Source organism: Gadus macrocephalus, chromosome 10 (assembly GCF_031168955.1).
Source record: "Gadus macrocephalus chromosome 10, ASM3116895v1".
NCBI classification, from domain to species: Eukaryota; Metazoa; Chordata; class Actinopteri; order Gadiformes; family Gadidae; genus Gadus; species Gadus macrocephalus.
Window position 1 is genome coordinate 327,853 of NC_082391.1, and position 17,292 is coordinate 345,144.

The 17,292-nt window shown below is 47.7% G+C and overlaps 1 protein-coding gene across 3 annotated transcripts; it reads left to right on the forward strand.

Annotated features, from left to right (window-relative positions):
* Nucleotides 1-501: 501 nt before the first annotated feature.
* Nucleotides 502-17,054, forward strand: pcdh1b (protocadherin 1b). 3 transcript variants are annotated; one of them, XM_060063815.1, is made up of 3 exons: nt 502-1,352; nt 9,690-10,528; nt 13,171-17,054. In XM_060063815.1, exons 1-3 carry the CDS (start codon nt 1,298-1,300, stop codon nt 15,415-15,417), a joined length of 3,141 nt encoding a protein of 1,046 aa, XP_059919798.1. In that variant the 5' UTR covers nt 502-1,297; the 3' UTR covers nt 15,418-17,054. The 3 variants fall into 3 exon arrangements, with proteins under 3 accessions (XP_059919798.1, XP_059919797.1, XP_059919799.1); XM_060063814.1 differs by lacking the exon at nt 502-1,352 and adding an exon at nt 2,939-3,009; XM_060063816.1 differs by lacking the exon at nt 502-1,352 and adding an exon at nt 6,285-6,667.
* The last annotated feature ends 238 nt before the right edge of the window (nt 17,055-17,292 follow it).

The window sequence follows — 17,292 nt, forward strand, 5'->3', positions numbered from 1 at the left end:
CCCTGCCTTGCTCTGGAGTTAAAACGGGGAGTTGGATAACCGGAGATTAACATCAAATCTATCATTCAATATCAGACGGAGTATTTGATATCGGGGCTACTAGCAATAGGGAGACGTGTATCATAGCCGTGCTTATAGAACACATCACGCTAGTGTGTGAAGAAAGTAGAAGGATTATCCATGCAGCTCCAAGGTGTGTTCAATTTCCTTAGGTATACTAAGATGAAAGTATATCCGTGTTTTTGTTCACTTTCTTTTGGTCATTTTTGTTGAACTGACCGGTCCTTCTCAGTTCTCAAGGACTGTTCCTCCTCCAACTCCAACATCCTTATCTAGCCAAAGGATGTCCAGCTTTTAAATCGTGTGTTGTATGGAAAACAAAAAAAGTTGGACCCCTTCCCAAAAACCTAAGTAATATCTACACACACTTGAGGCTTTGGGGTCGCTTGCTGGCCCCGCCCCCCGCTAAAGTATATGACAGGACAGTATAGAGAGCGAGAGAGAGCGAATCGAGTGTGTGCGTGTGAGAGTGTGTGTGAGAGGGAGGGGATCGCTGAGAGAGAGGGAGGGAGGGAGAGAAACGACCAGAGTGAGTGAGAGAGGGGAAGGGAGCGCGCAATCGTTTGGAACCACTCCATTCTCTCTCTGCACACGCACAGCACCCACAGCAGCGCGCCAAGTGAGCCGTAGAGCGCGCGGAGGAGAGTTTGTGGCACCCAAGCCCACTGGCACAGAGGACTGTCTGAGGACCAAGGGTGATCGCTGGTATCACTACCGGCCATTGCTCGTAGATTGGGTGATTTCTAATTATTTAATTTTTTTGTAGTGCGTGTTTTCCTCGGTTCTTCCACTCTTCTACCTGCAAGCCGGAGGAGGAGGAGGAGGATGATGATGATGCTGTCAGAAGAAGGCGCCCGGTGAAGTAGCCTCTCGAGCCCCCGGAATGCTGTGAGACCGGACTGGACGGAACTCCAGCACAACCCGGTCTCTCGTCAACGACGGTCGTCATTCCGCGGCACAGCCCTTCGGACAAGCGTTTTTCGGCGTGTTAAAGGAGAATCCCTCCGACTTCTCCGCCACTCAGTGAGAGAAGATCGAAAAAAAGGATTTGGAACTTCGGTGGAATCCGAAGGAATAATCGTCGCAGGGATTTTCGTTCCGGGGCGCTGGATGTTTTATTTTGCGTGTGGAGGAGACTTTCTCTGTGCAAGCGACACATAGTGGATCCTTAATTGTGCGTCGTGTTTTTTTTTTGGCACGGCCGAAGTGGCGTTTCGGAGAAGCGCTGGAGCATTGGATGCCGGTTGGACTCTCCCTAGCTGGAATACTGAGCTACCCTCTCCGGTTTCAAGGTACAAACTTCTTCGTCACGAATCGCAGCGCCCAGTTGATCCCCCGTTTATCGACCCGGTGCGCACACACACCAGCCCGTCATTAAGGGGGGGGCATGGACCCCTAGCTCCATGAAATATGTATCTCTGGTGGTTGTCATTAAAAATTCCCCCATCCAACTATAGGATTTTCGGGGCTCACGTAATATTCTTCAAAAGCAATGTATGCAACAGAGCATTGCCTATTAAATAGAGCCAATATTTAATGCAGAAATAATAATTGCGTCGCTTATAATAGGAAACACAGTTTCGTTGCAATACGTAATACATTCTTGGAAATGGAATATAATAAGACGACTTCACCCATGGGTTCCTCATTTGGAGATTGATAAAACACTTGTTGGGTAGCCCAAACCAGCGCCGTTTATCGGGGAGGCGACACTGGGATACAGTCTGCCCGCCGCACATCCACATCCCATCAGTGGGGATCGCTGCTGGCTACCCGTGTTGTGAATATTTGCATCGTCTAGCCTCAGAAATACCCTACCCTATCGATCACACATTAAGGAACTCCTTTAGCACAGCACACACCGCCCGTGTTATCTTGCATTTGCAGTCCACGCCAAACGGTGCAACAATCCCACCATCTGTATGGTCCGGGAGAAGGAAAAAACAAAACACTTCAGCGGTTTGTAGGCTAGTTGGGGCGTTTTGCTTCGGGGTTTAACTAGGCTATATGCACGGCAGTGTGTTTTTATTCGCCTGCAGGGACATCCGACAGCGCCAGTTTCGACGCACACGTAAAAAAGCAGCCCAAACAATGGTCCATTTATCCGCCGCGGGCGACGGCACCTGTAGCCGCGCTGCCGGCTCTCTGCGAATGGCCCTCAAGTTTCACCGAAACGCTCTCGGACTATAATAAGTGTGCAGACAGTCGCCCTCGACAAAAAAACAAAAAAAAACAGTCGGCGCTAAAAGCGAAGACTTTCACGGGCTGAGAAATGACAGACGGTGCTGTGTGTGTGCTTCATGTGTGAGGACTGAGTGCGTATGTAGCCTGTGGGTCATTGCCTGGGAATCCGGTCTTTCCTGCCTCACCTGCTCCAAGCCTTTGGGACAGCGGGAGGGGACACGGAGAACCTGCTCCTCCGCGGGACCACGGCGGCGGTAGTGGTGGATTTGCATTTCAAAAGGCAGACATATAGGAGCAACGCTGCAAGGGAGAAATACTGGCTGTATGTCGAAGAACACTCTGTTTAAAGTACCAATTTCTTTCGGCTCAACAATATAGGGGCCTTCACTATAGGGACACTTCCGTTATCCCTACACTCTGTGTGATCTGATCCTAAAACAGAAGGATGCAAAACGCTATAAAGACGTTTATTGTTTAACTAGTCCCCACTTTACATTTCTGTCTTAAAATATGTCAAATCTAACATGTTGGCCCTATGGCTTATTGTGCTTCGGAAGCCCAGGGGTTATACTAGTATTTACTTTTCCAATAAATGTTTTGAGATAGTGACACGGCGCTGCATATAGCCGTCCATCCCGTCTTCTACCATTTCGTTAAAATTGATTGATCGGTTATTTTGACTAATCGTCATGCCGGGGGGGAGGCGGGGTTCCGTACGTACACTCTGCGTTTGGTTTCTCGCTCCACAGAGATGCTTGTCTCACCGTAAGTGTAACCTGCCTGTCGTGCGTTTAAATCGAATGTGCATTTACAAGTTAGATCAGCCGACTTTGAGGAGTATTTTGCTTTGTGTGTGTGCGTGTGCACGGTGGGTTTGTAATGTAGGCCTACTTCCCGGTGGGTCCTGGGGTCCTGCTCTCCCTCTCCCACATCACCATGTTAATGTTTCGGGGCTGGATTCATTCCGAGCGCGCGGTCTCCCCCGCTTGCTTCCATTAGGAGGCATATCCGTTCAATTTGGCCGAATAAAACAAACCGTCACAGCGATGTGTGGCCATTGCGGTGCGAATTAACCAGGCAGACACGGATAAAGTGGCGAAACGAGCGCAGCTCTCACTCCCTGTTCTTCACATTTTGTTGCGTAAAACGGAAGATCTGAGCGGACAGCATTGTTTATGCAGTCATTAAAATAAAAGGGGATGATGATGGTTGTTGGTTCGTGTGTCTTTGTTGGGCGGGGGGGTATGAAAATATTCCTGACCCCTTTGTGATCATAGTTCCTCCGTCGCCCCAGTTTTTCAGCCCTCTTGCATGCCTCCAATCATTGTGTTTCACGGCCTGAGTTGGAAGTGTGAAGCTGCAATAGATGTCTATGTTTTCTTCAGTCTGGCCTCGTCTTGGTTTGCAGCAAATGCCGTCAGACCGCCAGAGGGACAAAACAAGAAAGGTTGCGGCCCTGCGTGTGCGTGTGAGTCTATTCACGGTCTGTGGAAAGCCTTTTCGTTCTCAACCAGTCGCTCTGGCCGCTTCTCCTAACATCTTTTTATTCAATTGGAGCAGATTCTTTGCGTAATTCAACACAGCCGTGAAGCCAGATGCACGCTTGATCTTCTAATACTATCCCCGCACGGGCTCCCCGCTGCGGGGGTTAATCCCTGTCTGTTTATTACGGGTTGCTCTGCTCAGGCAGGTCTGAGTTCTTAAGCCAACCCAAGGGTCCTTGAGCAAGACGCATGGTGCACCTGCTGACTGGGTGGCTGGGGCGCCAGTGAGACTGTCGGTGAGACTAGCTCCTCCAGTTTGTACCTCGCCTCCGTTAGTTTTCTGTGACGGCTGATTGTGATTGACAGCTCCCCAGTCAACCCAACTGCCACAATAGTTTCTTCCTACTGTCTGTCTTTCTGTCTGTCGAGTCCCCTGTCTGTTTAATTTTGGCTGACTCTCCCCCTTAGTCCAATTGCCTAGTTGGTCGGCACACCACAACGACAGATGGTGCCAATCTGATTCGTCACCTGACAAATTGTGTGTTGTGTATTTGCGTTGGTCTCTGTGTAATGGCTTAAAGTTGAACTGGTATGTGTCTAGCCAATGTGTCCCGGAGCCATGGAGAACACACACACACACACACACACACACACACACACACACACACACACACACACACACACACACACACACACACACACACACACACACACACACACACACACACACACACAGTCTGATCTTCGTTGAGAGTCAAAAAAAACAACACTTGTAGCAGTTGGTGGTTTCCTTACTGTAGTCATGTTTAGGCCTTGTGTGGTGTGTGTGTGTGTGTGTGTGTGTGTGTGTGTGCATGGTTGTGAGGGGGAGGGGTTACTTGGACTAATCTGTACCAAACAAAGGCTGTGAATGAAATCGTTAGAGTAATCCTCAATGTGCGGAGGGGGTTAGGGGACCACACACAGGCACACTCACAAACAAACAAACAAACTGCGGGCAATTGCAGGGTGACAGCTGCCACCAGCGGTTTCCTACCTCTGCGTGACCCCTTCTGACTTTTCCTTCTCGCCTCTTTATATTTCTCCACTCTACGGTCTTCTCCTTCCTTGCCCCCTATCCCATGTCCCTAGTAACACTGGCTCCTGCTTTTTACGGCAAACATCGCTCTGGTCCCCTCGTCTGGTCACCAATACAGCTCAAGCTTGGTGACCTATTATTGCCCCCCTCTGCTGCCCATTGGTGACCAGGCCCTCCGATAAGGTTATAAATACCGGCAGGCCTTCTGTCCTCTTCCCATTATTTTGTTCTCTCCTTTTCTTTTCCTTCCTCTCCTTCCGCAGATCTGCTCCCGATCTCTCTCTATTTCTCCCTCTTATCTCCCCTCACCACACCTCTCTCCTTGCACTTCTATCCTCCCTTAATTCTTCTCTTTCTCTCCTGCTCTCCTCTTCCCTTCCTCAGAAGAAGGTATTACGACCGGTGAGGACACAGAACCTCTTGTAAGCAGTAGGTCTCAGAATCTGAGCAGCTGTACATGCTTATGTATTCAGGCCCTTCTGGGAGCGGGGGCCAAACACAACTAATGAGCTTCCCAGGGCACAGATTGTCCTGGAAAATATAATAACACAATCTGGACGCAACAAACAGTCTCACATTACATCAGCATTGAATGTATATTTTTATTTTCGGGTGTAATTGTATGGATATAGTGCCGAACATAACTGGAATGCCTGTGGGAAACATAATTACTTTGTATGAAGTTGAGCATTGTACACTGCGAAATACAAAAGGAATGGCTTGTTGGATTTTCTGCTCTGTATTACCGAATAATACTTCTGGTTAATTCCATACAACTAAAAAGCAGATTCAGATTGGTTGCTGTTTGCTGTGCATGCGATACGATACGATACGATACGATATAACTTTATTAATGCATGCATGTGTTGTTCATTTACTTATGTCCATATTTAATGTGGGTTTCATAGAAAATACTTTACACTACTAAACTTTAAAGGCTGTGTGTGGGTGAGGACATTCCACGCTCTTAATTTACATTTTAAGATTAGGCTGGCAGACAATGCCCTATGAGACAGTGTTTCGCACAAACTTAACTAACAAAGGAGAGTGGGCTCAGCTCTTGAAATTAACAAAACAATGCGGTGTGTCTGCATTCCACGTTGGCATGACAGACATCCGCTGCCGGAGGTACCCTTCCTTGCATAATAGGATGTGTGTTTGTTTGTGTACAGTGTAGGCCTGTAGTTTAGGCGGTGTTGTTAACCTCCGACCCCCCTGGCGCTGTGGTAGTAGGCTCTTGTAGAGGGTGGGGGGCAGTTGTGGTTAATGTGATCATGGTGATGGTGGGGGTGGAGGAATTGGGGGTGGGGGTGGTGATGCAGGAAGTTGTGGTAGAGGAAGTGGATATGGTTGTGGTAGAGTCCCCACTCTACCAGTGGTAGAGGACTGGTGGTGGGGGGTTCACGTGATGGAGGAGGTAGGACTGGATGAGTGGGTTGTATTGGTGGTAGAGCAGGTGGTTTTAGTGGTGGTGCTGGATGTGGTCAGCCATGGTGACATGAACAGACTGGGGGAGTCCACACGGTCCTCTGTGTGTTTGTTTACCCCGGGGCCGGGGAGTCCATTGGGGAACAGGGCGGACCTACCCAGTATCACAGCCTTGTACTATCTCCCAGCTTACACACTAACCTGCCTCTCTGTCCTTCCTTTCTTTCTCGCTCTCTCGCTCTCTCGTTCCCGATCTCTCTCTATAGCTCTCTCTCGGGCGAACACAAACCTAGCAGGCTACTCATCTCGTTCAATCAGGGGCTGATTGTAATTGGATTCGTCAGGGGGAAATAGAGAGGGAGAGAGGTTGTGTATTTCCATGTTCTTGGCATGTCTGTCGTGGAACTCATCAGGCGATACTGTGTCACGTGGGGTAGGACAAACGTGTCGGACAGCGTTGATGACACACACCCGCATAGACACGCATACAGTCATGCTGACCTAGAGTTGTCAAAGCGTTGTGTGTGTGTGTGTGTGTGTGTGTGCGTGTGTGTACTGTGTGTGTGTTTTTGAGGGAGAGTAATGCAGGCTAACCGAAACTGTCTGTGTATCAGAATAGGGTTTTGCTGGTTTTGTGTGTGCTGATCTCTCGTGGAAGCGTGCAGATAAGAAGCAGGAAGGGAGAGAATGAGAAGCAGAGGTGAATAAAGAGGAAGGAGAGATGTGTGGGTCCCTGAGCGGAATAAAGGATCCGTAATCGGACAGATATTCAAAGAATTATGCACACGTCATACCACACATAACTACGGGTTACTGTAATTGTACTGCCCGTGAGAAAAAGCCGCTCAGATATTGTTCCGCATCTTGTCCTCTGTATTTCATAGAAGTGGAAGTCACAAACAAACCTCTCCTTTTGAAAGTTCTAACACTGGCTTAAGTAAACTGCGTGATGGTAAGTAGGAGTGGTGCCAGGGCTGGGTTAGCTTGGCCCATGGTAATGTGTCCTCCACCTTGGTGTCCACTCCAGCCATCTCCCCCACCTAGATCCCACAATGACCTGACGGCCGTATTTACAAACACATTGTCTTGCTAATGCCACCCATAGACACATACAGAGCTATTACCATTAATATGGGACACGCACAACACACCCACACCCATGCACACACGGAAGTTCTCATCTCAGTACTGTATTTGTGTCTGTGTGCGTGGTTCTTAGTCAACCTGCGTCAGGCAATAAGTGCCTAGACCTTGTGTGTATGCGGCCAGTTATTCTATGTAATATTGCTATTTCAACGGGCTAGAGTATATTCTGAAATCAAACCGAAATCTACAGGATAGATACATTCCTTTTATGCTCAGTTTCCTGACACGCACACTTTGTGTGCGTGTCAGGAGAGGCACCATGGTGTTGACTGTTTTAATTTTTTTTTCATATCTGTTTACTTTCCCACATTTAAACTGAATGTGGACTGAAGCTTATTGGACAAATATGCATAAATAATATACATTGCTCGTCTCTCTTACTCTTAGACGAACAGATCTCGGTTGCGGCTAAAACGTATCATCTTTTAATGTTATATCCTGCGAAAATGATACAGCAATGAAAATGAAAAAGCCTGAGGGTTTATAGAAACAAATTAAAAATGAATTACCAAACCTAAAGAGATAGAAGACCGATGTGGCAATACCATCTTACAACCCGATCATTTAACGTCATTGATTAAAGCTTACACTATAGATCGATACTGGCAGACAATAATGACTGCAAAATAGGGTAGTCTACATTTAATAATCCTTGCTTTGCTTAAACATTTCTGGATGCACCATCATTGCTAAGTGACAGAAGGTTTTTAAAATAACCAAAACTATTACCTTCAGGGTGGCCATGAGATTACCAGAATGCAATCTACTGACTGCTTCTGAATGCAGAATCTTTTACATATAATTCACTCCCACGTAGGATGTAGGTATTTTTTCTTTCAAACATTTTAGTCGGTCTTATTCATTGTCAGTTGGCAGATTTACCGGCTGAGTAGCTCAAAACAGTATTGAGCCTTCAAACGGGACTAAAAAGCATTTCGTGAAAGTCTCTAGTTTGCAGTCGCTGGACACCCTTGCTTTTTAACCATGAGGACCTGCAGGTTCGGTCGAAAGCCACACACACACACACACACACACACACACACACACACACACACACACACACACACACACACACACACACACACACACACACACACACACACACACACACACACACACACACACACACACACACACACACACAAGGTTGAATGGGAGAGCAGCAGATTTACGGCACTGTCATGCTGTGTTTCCCCTTAGAGGGTTAGAGACTTCCACGCCAACAAACATCTATGTGATGAATTACAATGTGTGTGCATGGCGTGTGTGTAGGGGGGTCAAATGACATAGGTTGTATTCCAGATAACAACATACGTAGCTCATATAAGACAGCTTAAGTCTTCAGCTTTATGCTAAAGCCACCTTTCATTACATTCTGATGGACTACCATTTTTTTTCCTTTACTCTTGAAGGAAAATAAACCTGTTGACAACTGACGTTGTTTAGCCTTCCAGAGCAACCTAAGCTTATAATAACCACAATAACACTAGTCTTATATATCATCATACAAAACAAGTGCATAACTTCAGAAATATATATCTAAAGAAATAGCGGATACAAAAAAGTTGCCTGCGGTGACATGAACGAGCGGCGTGTTAGGAGTGACGCCGATCTCGCTGAGCCCAGTGAGGAGAGGCGCTTGGCACATGACGCCAGACATACGAGGGACCAGCCGGCCACAGCAGTGTGTCTTCTACAGCACTCTAAATAATACCCCATAAGACAGGCAGGCAGGGTCCCCTCCCGGACCAGCCATCATGTGCTGCGTGCACACCGTTTGTCATCGCAAATCGCTGTTCACCTGCCTTGCAGGAACAACAAATTCACCAGTTTTTTAAATTTATATGCCTTGCTCACAAATCCCTGGTGTGTGAAATTCCTGTCATGTTTGTTGTTTTATGTATAAAAACTGTTTTATTGTTTTTTTTTTCCAGTAGTTTTAGTTATTTTTTTGTGTTCCAACCGTGGCCTTGTAGGAAAAGAAGAGATATTACTATTTCTTTCATTTCAGCTCAGGCTTTTATCCAAAGGCACTTAAAGTGAACTCGGATAGAAGTCAATCATCTGCAGGTCGGGGTTAGGGCATTGGGCTCTTGGATGCCCACAGGTAGACTGGAAATTGCAATTCGAACTCTGAACCTTACAGTCAGGAATCAGACACCCTAAGCACTAGACTTTCCAGGGCCCAGCTGTCATAATACAAGACATTGTGTGGGAAACAATGGGTGGACATTATGATGTCACCAAGCTTGACCGAAACTAGCTCCAAGCTAACTGTTCCTCCTCTTCTTCTTCTTCTCCTTCTCCAGGTTCTCCAAACGGTTCCTTTTCTGGTGGAGACATGACTCCGAGGTCGGTGGTGGCACCGGTTCTGATGGTCGTGCTACTCCTGGCGGGCGGCGTGGCTTCGTCCGACATCCTCTACCGACTCCCCGAAGAGCAGCCCCCAAACAGCCTGATCACCAGCTTGGCGGCCGACCGCGGGCTCCCAGACACCGGCCATCTCTACAAGCTTGAGGTGGGCTCCCCTTACCTGAGGGTGGACAGCAAGTCTGGGGACATCTACACCACGGAGGTCCCCATCGACCGCGAGATGCTGCGTGACTGCCGCAACCTGTTTGAGGGCGACAAATGCTACCTGGAGTTTGAGGTGTCTATCACGGACATGAACAAGGGCTTCGGCACGGGCCCGCGGCTGATCGAAGGGCGCATCGAGGTGCTGGACGTCAACGACAACACGCCGCAGTTCTCCTCCCCCATCCTCACACTGTCCATCCCCGAGAACACCCACATCGGGGCGCTGTTCTCCATCCAGATGGCCACGGACAGGGACTCGGGCATCAACGGCGTGGCCGAGTACTCGCTCAACACAGGGCCGGACGCCGACCAGCTCTTCAGCCTCCAGGTGGCCGTGGACGCAGAGGAGAAGCTGCCACAGCTGGTCGTCATGGGCAACCTGGACCGGGAGGTGAAGGACTCGTATGACCTGAGCATCCGCGTGGTGGATGGAGGGAAGCCCCCCAGGGCGAGCAGCGCCCTGCTCCGCGTCACCGTCACCGACCAGAACGACAACCCGCCCAAGTTCGAGAGAGACCACTATGAGGCGGAGCTGTCGGAGATCAGCCCCGTCGGCCACTCGGTCCTACAGGTCAGTGCACGCCCACACGTGGATGCCCTGTATTCACACGTTCACACTCAACACACCAACAAACTCTGCGATCACACACAATCAATGCACACATGGACGTAGACACACACAAACAGCGCGTCAATCTATGTTTTGCTGTATTGTCCAGAGGGCGCCTCCAGGAGAAAAGGTGAAAAACGTTGTCATTTATTTTTTAACTCATACCAACACCATCCTTTTTCTTGGGGAGGGGGGAGGAGGAGGAGGGTGGGCTGCTCCTAGTGTTTGGTTTCTTCAAAATGGGGTTAAGGTGCAGGGCCCCTTCCCATCACCTGGCCTGGAAATGGATCCCTTCCTCCTGCTCATGTCACTTTAAACACTAGTGGTAATAAAACACAAGTGCATTATCGACAGGTGGGGGGAATTGTGTATTGAATTTTAAAGCGGTTGTGTGGCCGAGCGTGGAGTTTGGCCAGGGTTCAGGAAGTGTCTTGGAAGAGAGGAAGGGAGGAAGGAAGGTGAGTAGACGTGGTTTTAAACGTCGCTAATCTCCGGGTCAGCAGCGGGCTGAGTGGAATGTGTGTCAATCGTCTTCTCCGCGTGATGTGCCGTAGAGCACGGAGCGCTATCACCTGACCCGAGCTAACAGATTGCTCTCTCGCTCGTAAGTCACACTGTTCCAGCTGCTTTTTAAAAGATTGCTTTTCAGAGGCACATTACGCAGAATGAAACAAACTGCAGCTTTTCTTTCTTTTTTTCATTTTTAAATAGAATGAGTCGCATACCAGGGCAGTAATACTCTTAAGCTCCGTGAAACGTCGAGAGTAGCACTCTAGACTAAGCTGTGTCTGTTCCTGTTCAGTCTGGCTCTGGTGGGGGGAGTTATCAGAGACATGTAGCCGCCTCGTGATTCGTCCGATTGAGACACAGCATAGTGTAGCGCCACCGAGGCTAAAGACAAAATATCTGGTTAATGTATATCTAAGCTAATGCCCCCAGCCCACCTCCCCATTTCAACACACCCTCTAGCTTGCATGCAGGAACTCAGGTGAGGTCATATTAAATCTTAGCGTTGCCTGGGTAGCAGTTGGAGAGCGGGATGGAGAGGGGCGGAGAGGTTGCTGGTGGTATGATAGTGACATTTTTAAAGCCAAAAGTTCCCTGATACACCCAGGTGGTTTTAAAATGAACAATAGGTGTGTTATCATCCTTATGGCAACAAGACCCTGCTATCGTCACTACTAGTGGCACAGTGTGAACCCTAGAGAACAAACTCATTATTTTACAACAGGCCTTGCAAACACAGCTAATCTGTTGAGCAATAGGGATCAGCTCAGACAATATCAATTCAGAAATCATCTAAAAATATTCTGGATATGCTAGGCTGTGTTGAATAAAAAATTTCGAAAAGTTAGAGAAATTGAAAAAAAGTGGAAACTACCAAATGTGGAAAAAGTCATACTCTTGCTACTAAGTGGAAGCGCGTCAGTGGTTGAGTGTGAATGATGTTAATACAAAAAAATATGTGCTGCTTTTTAAAGACAAGCAGTTGGTAGAGATTAAATGCTCCCTTTCACCCTTATTTGAAAACAGATAATAATTAATATTCTATATAATATGTAATTTCATGAACTTTAACATCTATTAGTAATTCATGAAAATGAATTGCTAGTCTAAAGATTTTTTTTTCTTGAGACTAATATGTTTACTTTAAAATAGGGCTGTCAAGCGATACATTTTTTTTAGCCAATTACATAATGGCAGGTATTACATAATTGACTTTAAAGTTCAATGTCTCTTTTATTTAAAACATGTCTTTCATTACCATACGGTGCATTTTAAGATCCAATTAATAACATTTCCATTTCCCTTAAGATTCAATGCATCTCAGGCCACATCCACACTAACCCGGGTATTGTAAAAACGCACACCCGCAATGAATATGTTTGAGCCAATATGTTGCGTTGTATCTGGAGATAAATAAGTATATTGTACAGAGAGATCATCATTTGCATTTCGGTTGAGGTGATATTTAAGGGTTGATGAACTCCGTTGATAGGAACATTTCTTACTACAGAGATTGCATATGTACCTATCTACAGTTCCGTCTGGGAGTTGTTCAAACTTGAATTTTCCGTTCACGGGGCCGAGCATCATCTTCTCGTCTGCCTCCATTTAGTTTCAACGCAAATGACGCAGCGGGTCAAAGGGCACTATAGAAGCGCGATTAATCTGCGTTCATTTATTTCACGTGTTCTTTTTTCTGTGATTAATTAATCGAAATTAACGCGTTACTTTGACAACCCTACTTTAAAATGAAGGAGATGATCTTACCTGCAGACCAGACTTAGTCTCAAAATGAGGAGGATCATATTAAATTATCATCATTATTATTGTCGTTTCACAGTGTCAGGAATAAAATTTAAATGGTTCATGGAACTGACCCCGTCGAGGTTGTGATTCATTGGCCTGTACGCCAACCTGGCCTGGAGCATTGTAGGTGTTGAATACGTTTCCATGGTGATTATGTCATCATCCGTGGCAACAGCAGTGAATCACTGACAATATCAGTGGAAATACAAATCCTATCATGTGTGTTTGTATGTGATGCATGTTAAGAGGAACCCCATTTACTGATAACCTTCTCCGTCCTTTGCCTACAGGTTCGGGCCAACGACGCAGACACTGGAACCAATGGCGAGATTGACTACAGCCTTCACCAAGCCTCCGAGACAGTACAGAGGCTGCTCCGCATCGACCGCTCCACTGGCGTCATCTTAGTCAAGGGCCAGGTCGACCGTGAGGAGGAAAACTTCCTCAAGTTCTTTGTCGTGGCCAGGGACCGCGGCCCCAACACCAAGAGCTCCAAGGTCCTGGTGACCATCAGAGTCAGGGACCACAATGACAACGCGCCAGCTATTGAGATCCGAGGTATCGGCCTTGTTACCCACCATGATGGCGTGGCAAACATATCGGAGGACATGCCCATCGGCACGCCGGTAGCCCTAGTGCAGGTGTCCGACCGCGACGAGGGTGAGAACGCAGTGGTTACGTGTGTGGTGGCAGGGGATGTCCCGTTCCAGCTTCGACCGGCCAGTGAATCGGCCAACGACCGAAAGAGGAAGTACTTCTTGCAGACGACCACACTGCTGGACTACGAGCGTGTCAAGGACTACCGGATTGAAATTGTTGCTGTGGATTCTGGCAATCCAGCATTGTCCAGTACCAATTCTTTGAAGGTCCAGGTCACAGACATGAATGACAACATGCCAAACTTTTCCCCAGCATTGTTGGAGGTGGACTTTGCAGAGGGAAACCAGCCCGGAGATAAGGTCTTGGACATGATGGCCACTGATGCTGATAGTGGCACCAATGCAGAGCTGAGCTACAGCATTGTTGAATCCTCCTCATCCAAGCTCTTTGAGATTGATGTCAACACTGGCGAGGTGCGTGTGAAGAACCAGCTGGATCGTGAAGAAGTCCAACGCTACCAGTTCCACGTGGCCGCAGCCGACAAGGGTGTCCCAAGCAAAACAGGCACAGCCACCGTTGTGGTCAATGTTCTGGACTGCAATGACAATGACCCAAAGTTCATGCTGAGCGGATACAGCTTCTCGGTCATTGAAAACATGGCCCCACTCAACCCAGTCGGAGTGGTAACTGTTACTGATGCAGATGAAGGGGAGAATGCCAGAGTCAAGCTGTATGTAGAGCCGGACAATGGCAAATTTGTCATCCAAAACGGCACAGGAACAATCCTCTCCAGCCTCTCCTTCGACCGGGAGAAGGAGAGCTCCTACACCTTCCGGCTCAGGGCAGTCGATGCCGGAGATCCACCTCGCTCCTCCTATGTAGGGGTAACCATCAATGTTCTCGATGAAAACGACAACGCCCCTTACGTAACCAAACCCTCAAACTCCACCTACAAGTACCTTCCCCCGGTCACGGCCCCAGACGCCCTGGTGGAGGTGGTCGAGGCAGAGGACATGGACTATGGTCAGAACGCGGAGCTGGTTTACAGCATCACCGGGGGCAACCCTTACAACCTGTTCCACATCTCCCCCAATAGCGGCGAAGTCACCCTGGCACAGGAATTTGCCCGCAAACACAACGGGCTGCATCGCCTGGTGGTGCGGGTCAGCGATAAGGGGAAGCCTCCGCGCCACACCACCGCCTTGGTCCACATATACGTCAACGACACTGTTGGAAATGTCACCCACATAGAGGCTCTGGTGGGGCACAGTCTCTACACCCCTCTAGACAGGGACATCGCTGGGGACCCCGAGTACGCTCACAGCCAACGCAACAACATCCTGTATGCCATCCTGACGGGGATCGCCGGGGTGATTCTTGTCATCGTAGCCGTTGTTGTAATACGGCACCGACTGCAGAAAGACACAAAGAGCGGCTACCAGCCTGGCAAGAAAGAGAACAAGGACCTGTTCGCACCAAAACAGGGTCCAAAAAACGGCAAGGGGAAAAGGAGCAAAAAGGGAAAGGCCCCTAAGCCAGCCAAGGCCCTGGAGGAGGACGAGGAGGCAAGCCTCCAGAAGGGCCTCAAGTTCAACCTCATCAATGAAGACGTCAACGACAGCCCCAGGATCCACCTGCCCCTAAATTACCCGCCAGGAAGCCCCGATCTGGGCCGGCACTACCGCTCCAACTCCCCCCTGCCCTCCATTCAGCTCCAACCCCAGTCCCCCTCGGCCTCGAAGAAGCACCAGGCGGTCCAGGACCTCCCGGCCACCAACACCTTTGTGGGGACGGGAGACAACACCTCCACGGGGTCCGACCAATACTCGGATTACAGCTACAAGGCAAACCCGCCCAAATACAGCAGCAAACAGGTAGGCGAATACTACACCACAAGGTACAACAGGAACATCACGTGGAACAATGAGGTGTGGTAGTCACAGGGGACTGGTTGGCACTCACAACACTGCACTGATTACCTTGTCTATCCGTTGTCCTGCCCCATAGCTCACAGCCACCGCTCTTCAGCTTCTTTGATCAACATTTTATTTTGGTTCTGTGCACTATTTTGAGTTCACAACATTTTTTTTCTGTTGTTAGCTTCTATTAATTCATAATACATCATCAACTGTCTGTTATTTTTTTTGGTCATTTGTTTATTGTTCTGTTTCACTATTTTCCCACTGGGTGACATGAAGGAGTTTAAAGATTTTTATTTTCCAAAGGTTTGATTCCATACTTTTCTGTTTGGGAGTTCCATTACTTCTCATTCATTCAGAATGTTTTGGTCTCGATCGCATTCCCTCCACGTCGAGCGGCTCCTAATCTGAGATAAGAAAGCTACTGTGAATCTTAAAGGCGTTTTATTACGTGGGCTATCCGTTTGTGACGACCAACTCAGCTGGACTTTAGACAGTTGGTCTCTGAATTGTGGCTTTAGACAAAACGAAGGGAGGGACCCGAGGTTTATACCGTTGATAAACCAAACCGAAGAGCGCGCTTGTTTCACGGTCAAACAATCGAATAAAGGATAGGTACAATTAACGCCATTTCCCAACATCCGTCACCACTGCACCTGTCAGCTTAACTGAAATATAGCTTTTAATTATGCTGTCCCCATTCGCCAGGGCTAAAGTCAATTGTTTGCACAAATTAACGGGAGGCAATTCCAGGCGATGACTCTGCCTCTACCCATAGTGCCTTGCTACTATTTAATGTACATGCTGAGGGTCGTTAACTTCAGCCCCTAATGAGGGTCGATGCGTGAGTCCTGTGGTTCTTGCGGCAAGCGTTGTCTACTGTGAAATCAGAGAGGAAGATTGGCAGGTATAAAGAGACGCACCTCGCACAGCAAGCCGGTGACAATCAAAGTGAAGTCTTTTGCAAATTGTACATATGTGAATAACAAAACTATTTTTTTGGTTCTTGTGATTTTTCCTTTGTTTGTTTAATTATGCTGTTTTGGTTCGTGTGTGTTGGCTTTGGCACACAAAACGCCTGTTCGCTGATACCTCACGTACTCACTCAGTTGTGTTCTAATGACTTGTGTTCATCGTTGAAATATGCTGTACCAAAGAAAATGCACAGACACACATTCTTTCATACCATGTACAAACGAATGCACACACTTGTACTCCGGCAGTATTGCAAATGTTACAAGACGTCATATGTAGTTCATTCCCCTTAGGTAGTTCGGTTTCTGTTAGCCATAGAGAGCTAGGGATGACTACCGCTAGCATACCTGCCATACAGATGTGGTTCAGGTCTAGGTCAGGATTTGTCCTCATGAGGGTTGGCTAAGGTTAATGGAAATGTTTAATTCAAGATACTCTGTAAGAGTGTCTGAGTACGTGTGTCTGAGTGAGAGTGTGTGTATGAATGTTTTGCCTGCCAATTCTCCAGTTATCAGTTCATTTAATCTTTTTTTTTGAAAGATTGTATCAGTTTTTCATGCTACTGTGTCTTCCCGGCTATGTTCGAAAGCTGTGTATTCTAGTGGAAAATGTACAGTGTGTGCGCGTGTGTGTCTTTTCCACAGATTTCTAAGACAACTTCAATAAACGTGTTATCCAAACGTGTGCTTTACATTCTCTGTTCATTCACCTGGGGCATGGGGGATGAGACATGCAATGGGACATGAGCTCCATTCAGGAAGAGGCAAGTCATGAAAACAAAGCAGTCACACCATTACCATCCACCTACCTCTAAACCTCAGTAATGACACACATCCTGCTGCCGCTGTTGATGAATCATCCACAACTCCATTTTGTACCTCCATGCTATACTTCTTGGTTCCGATTGTTCTCCATGGG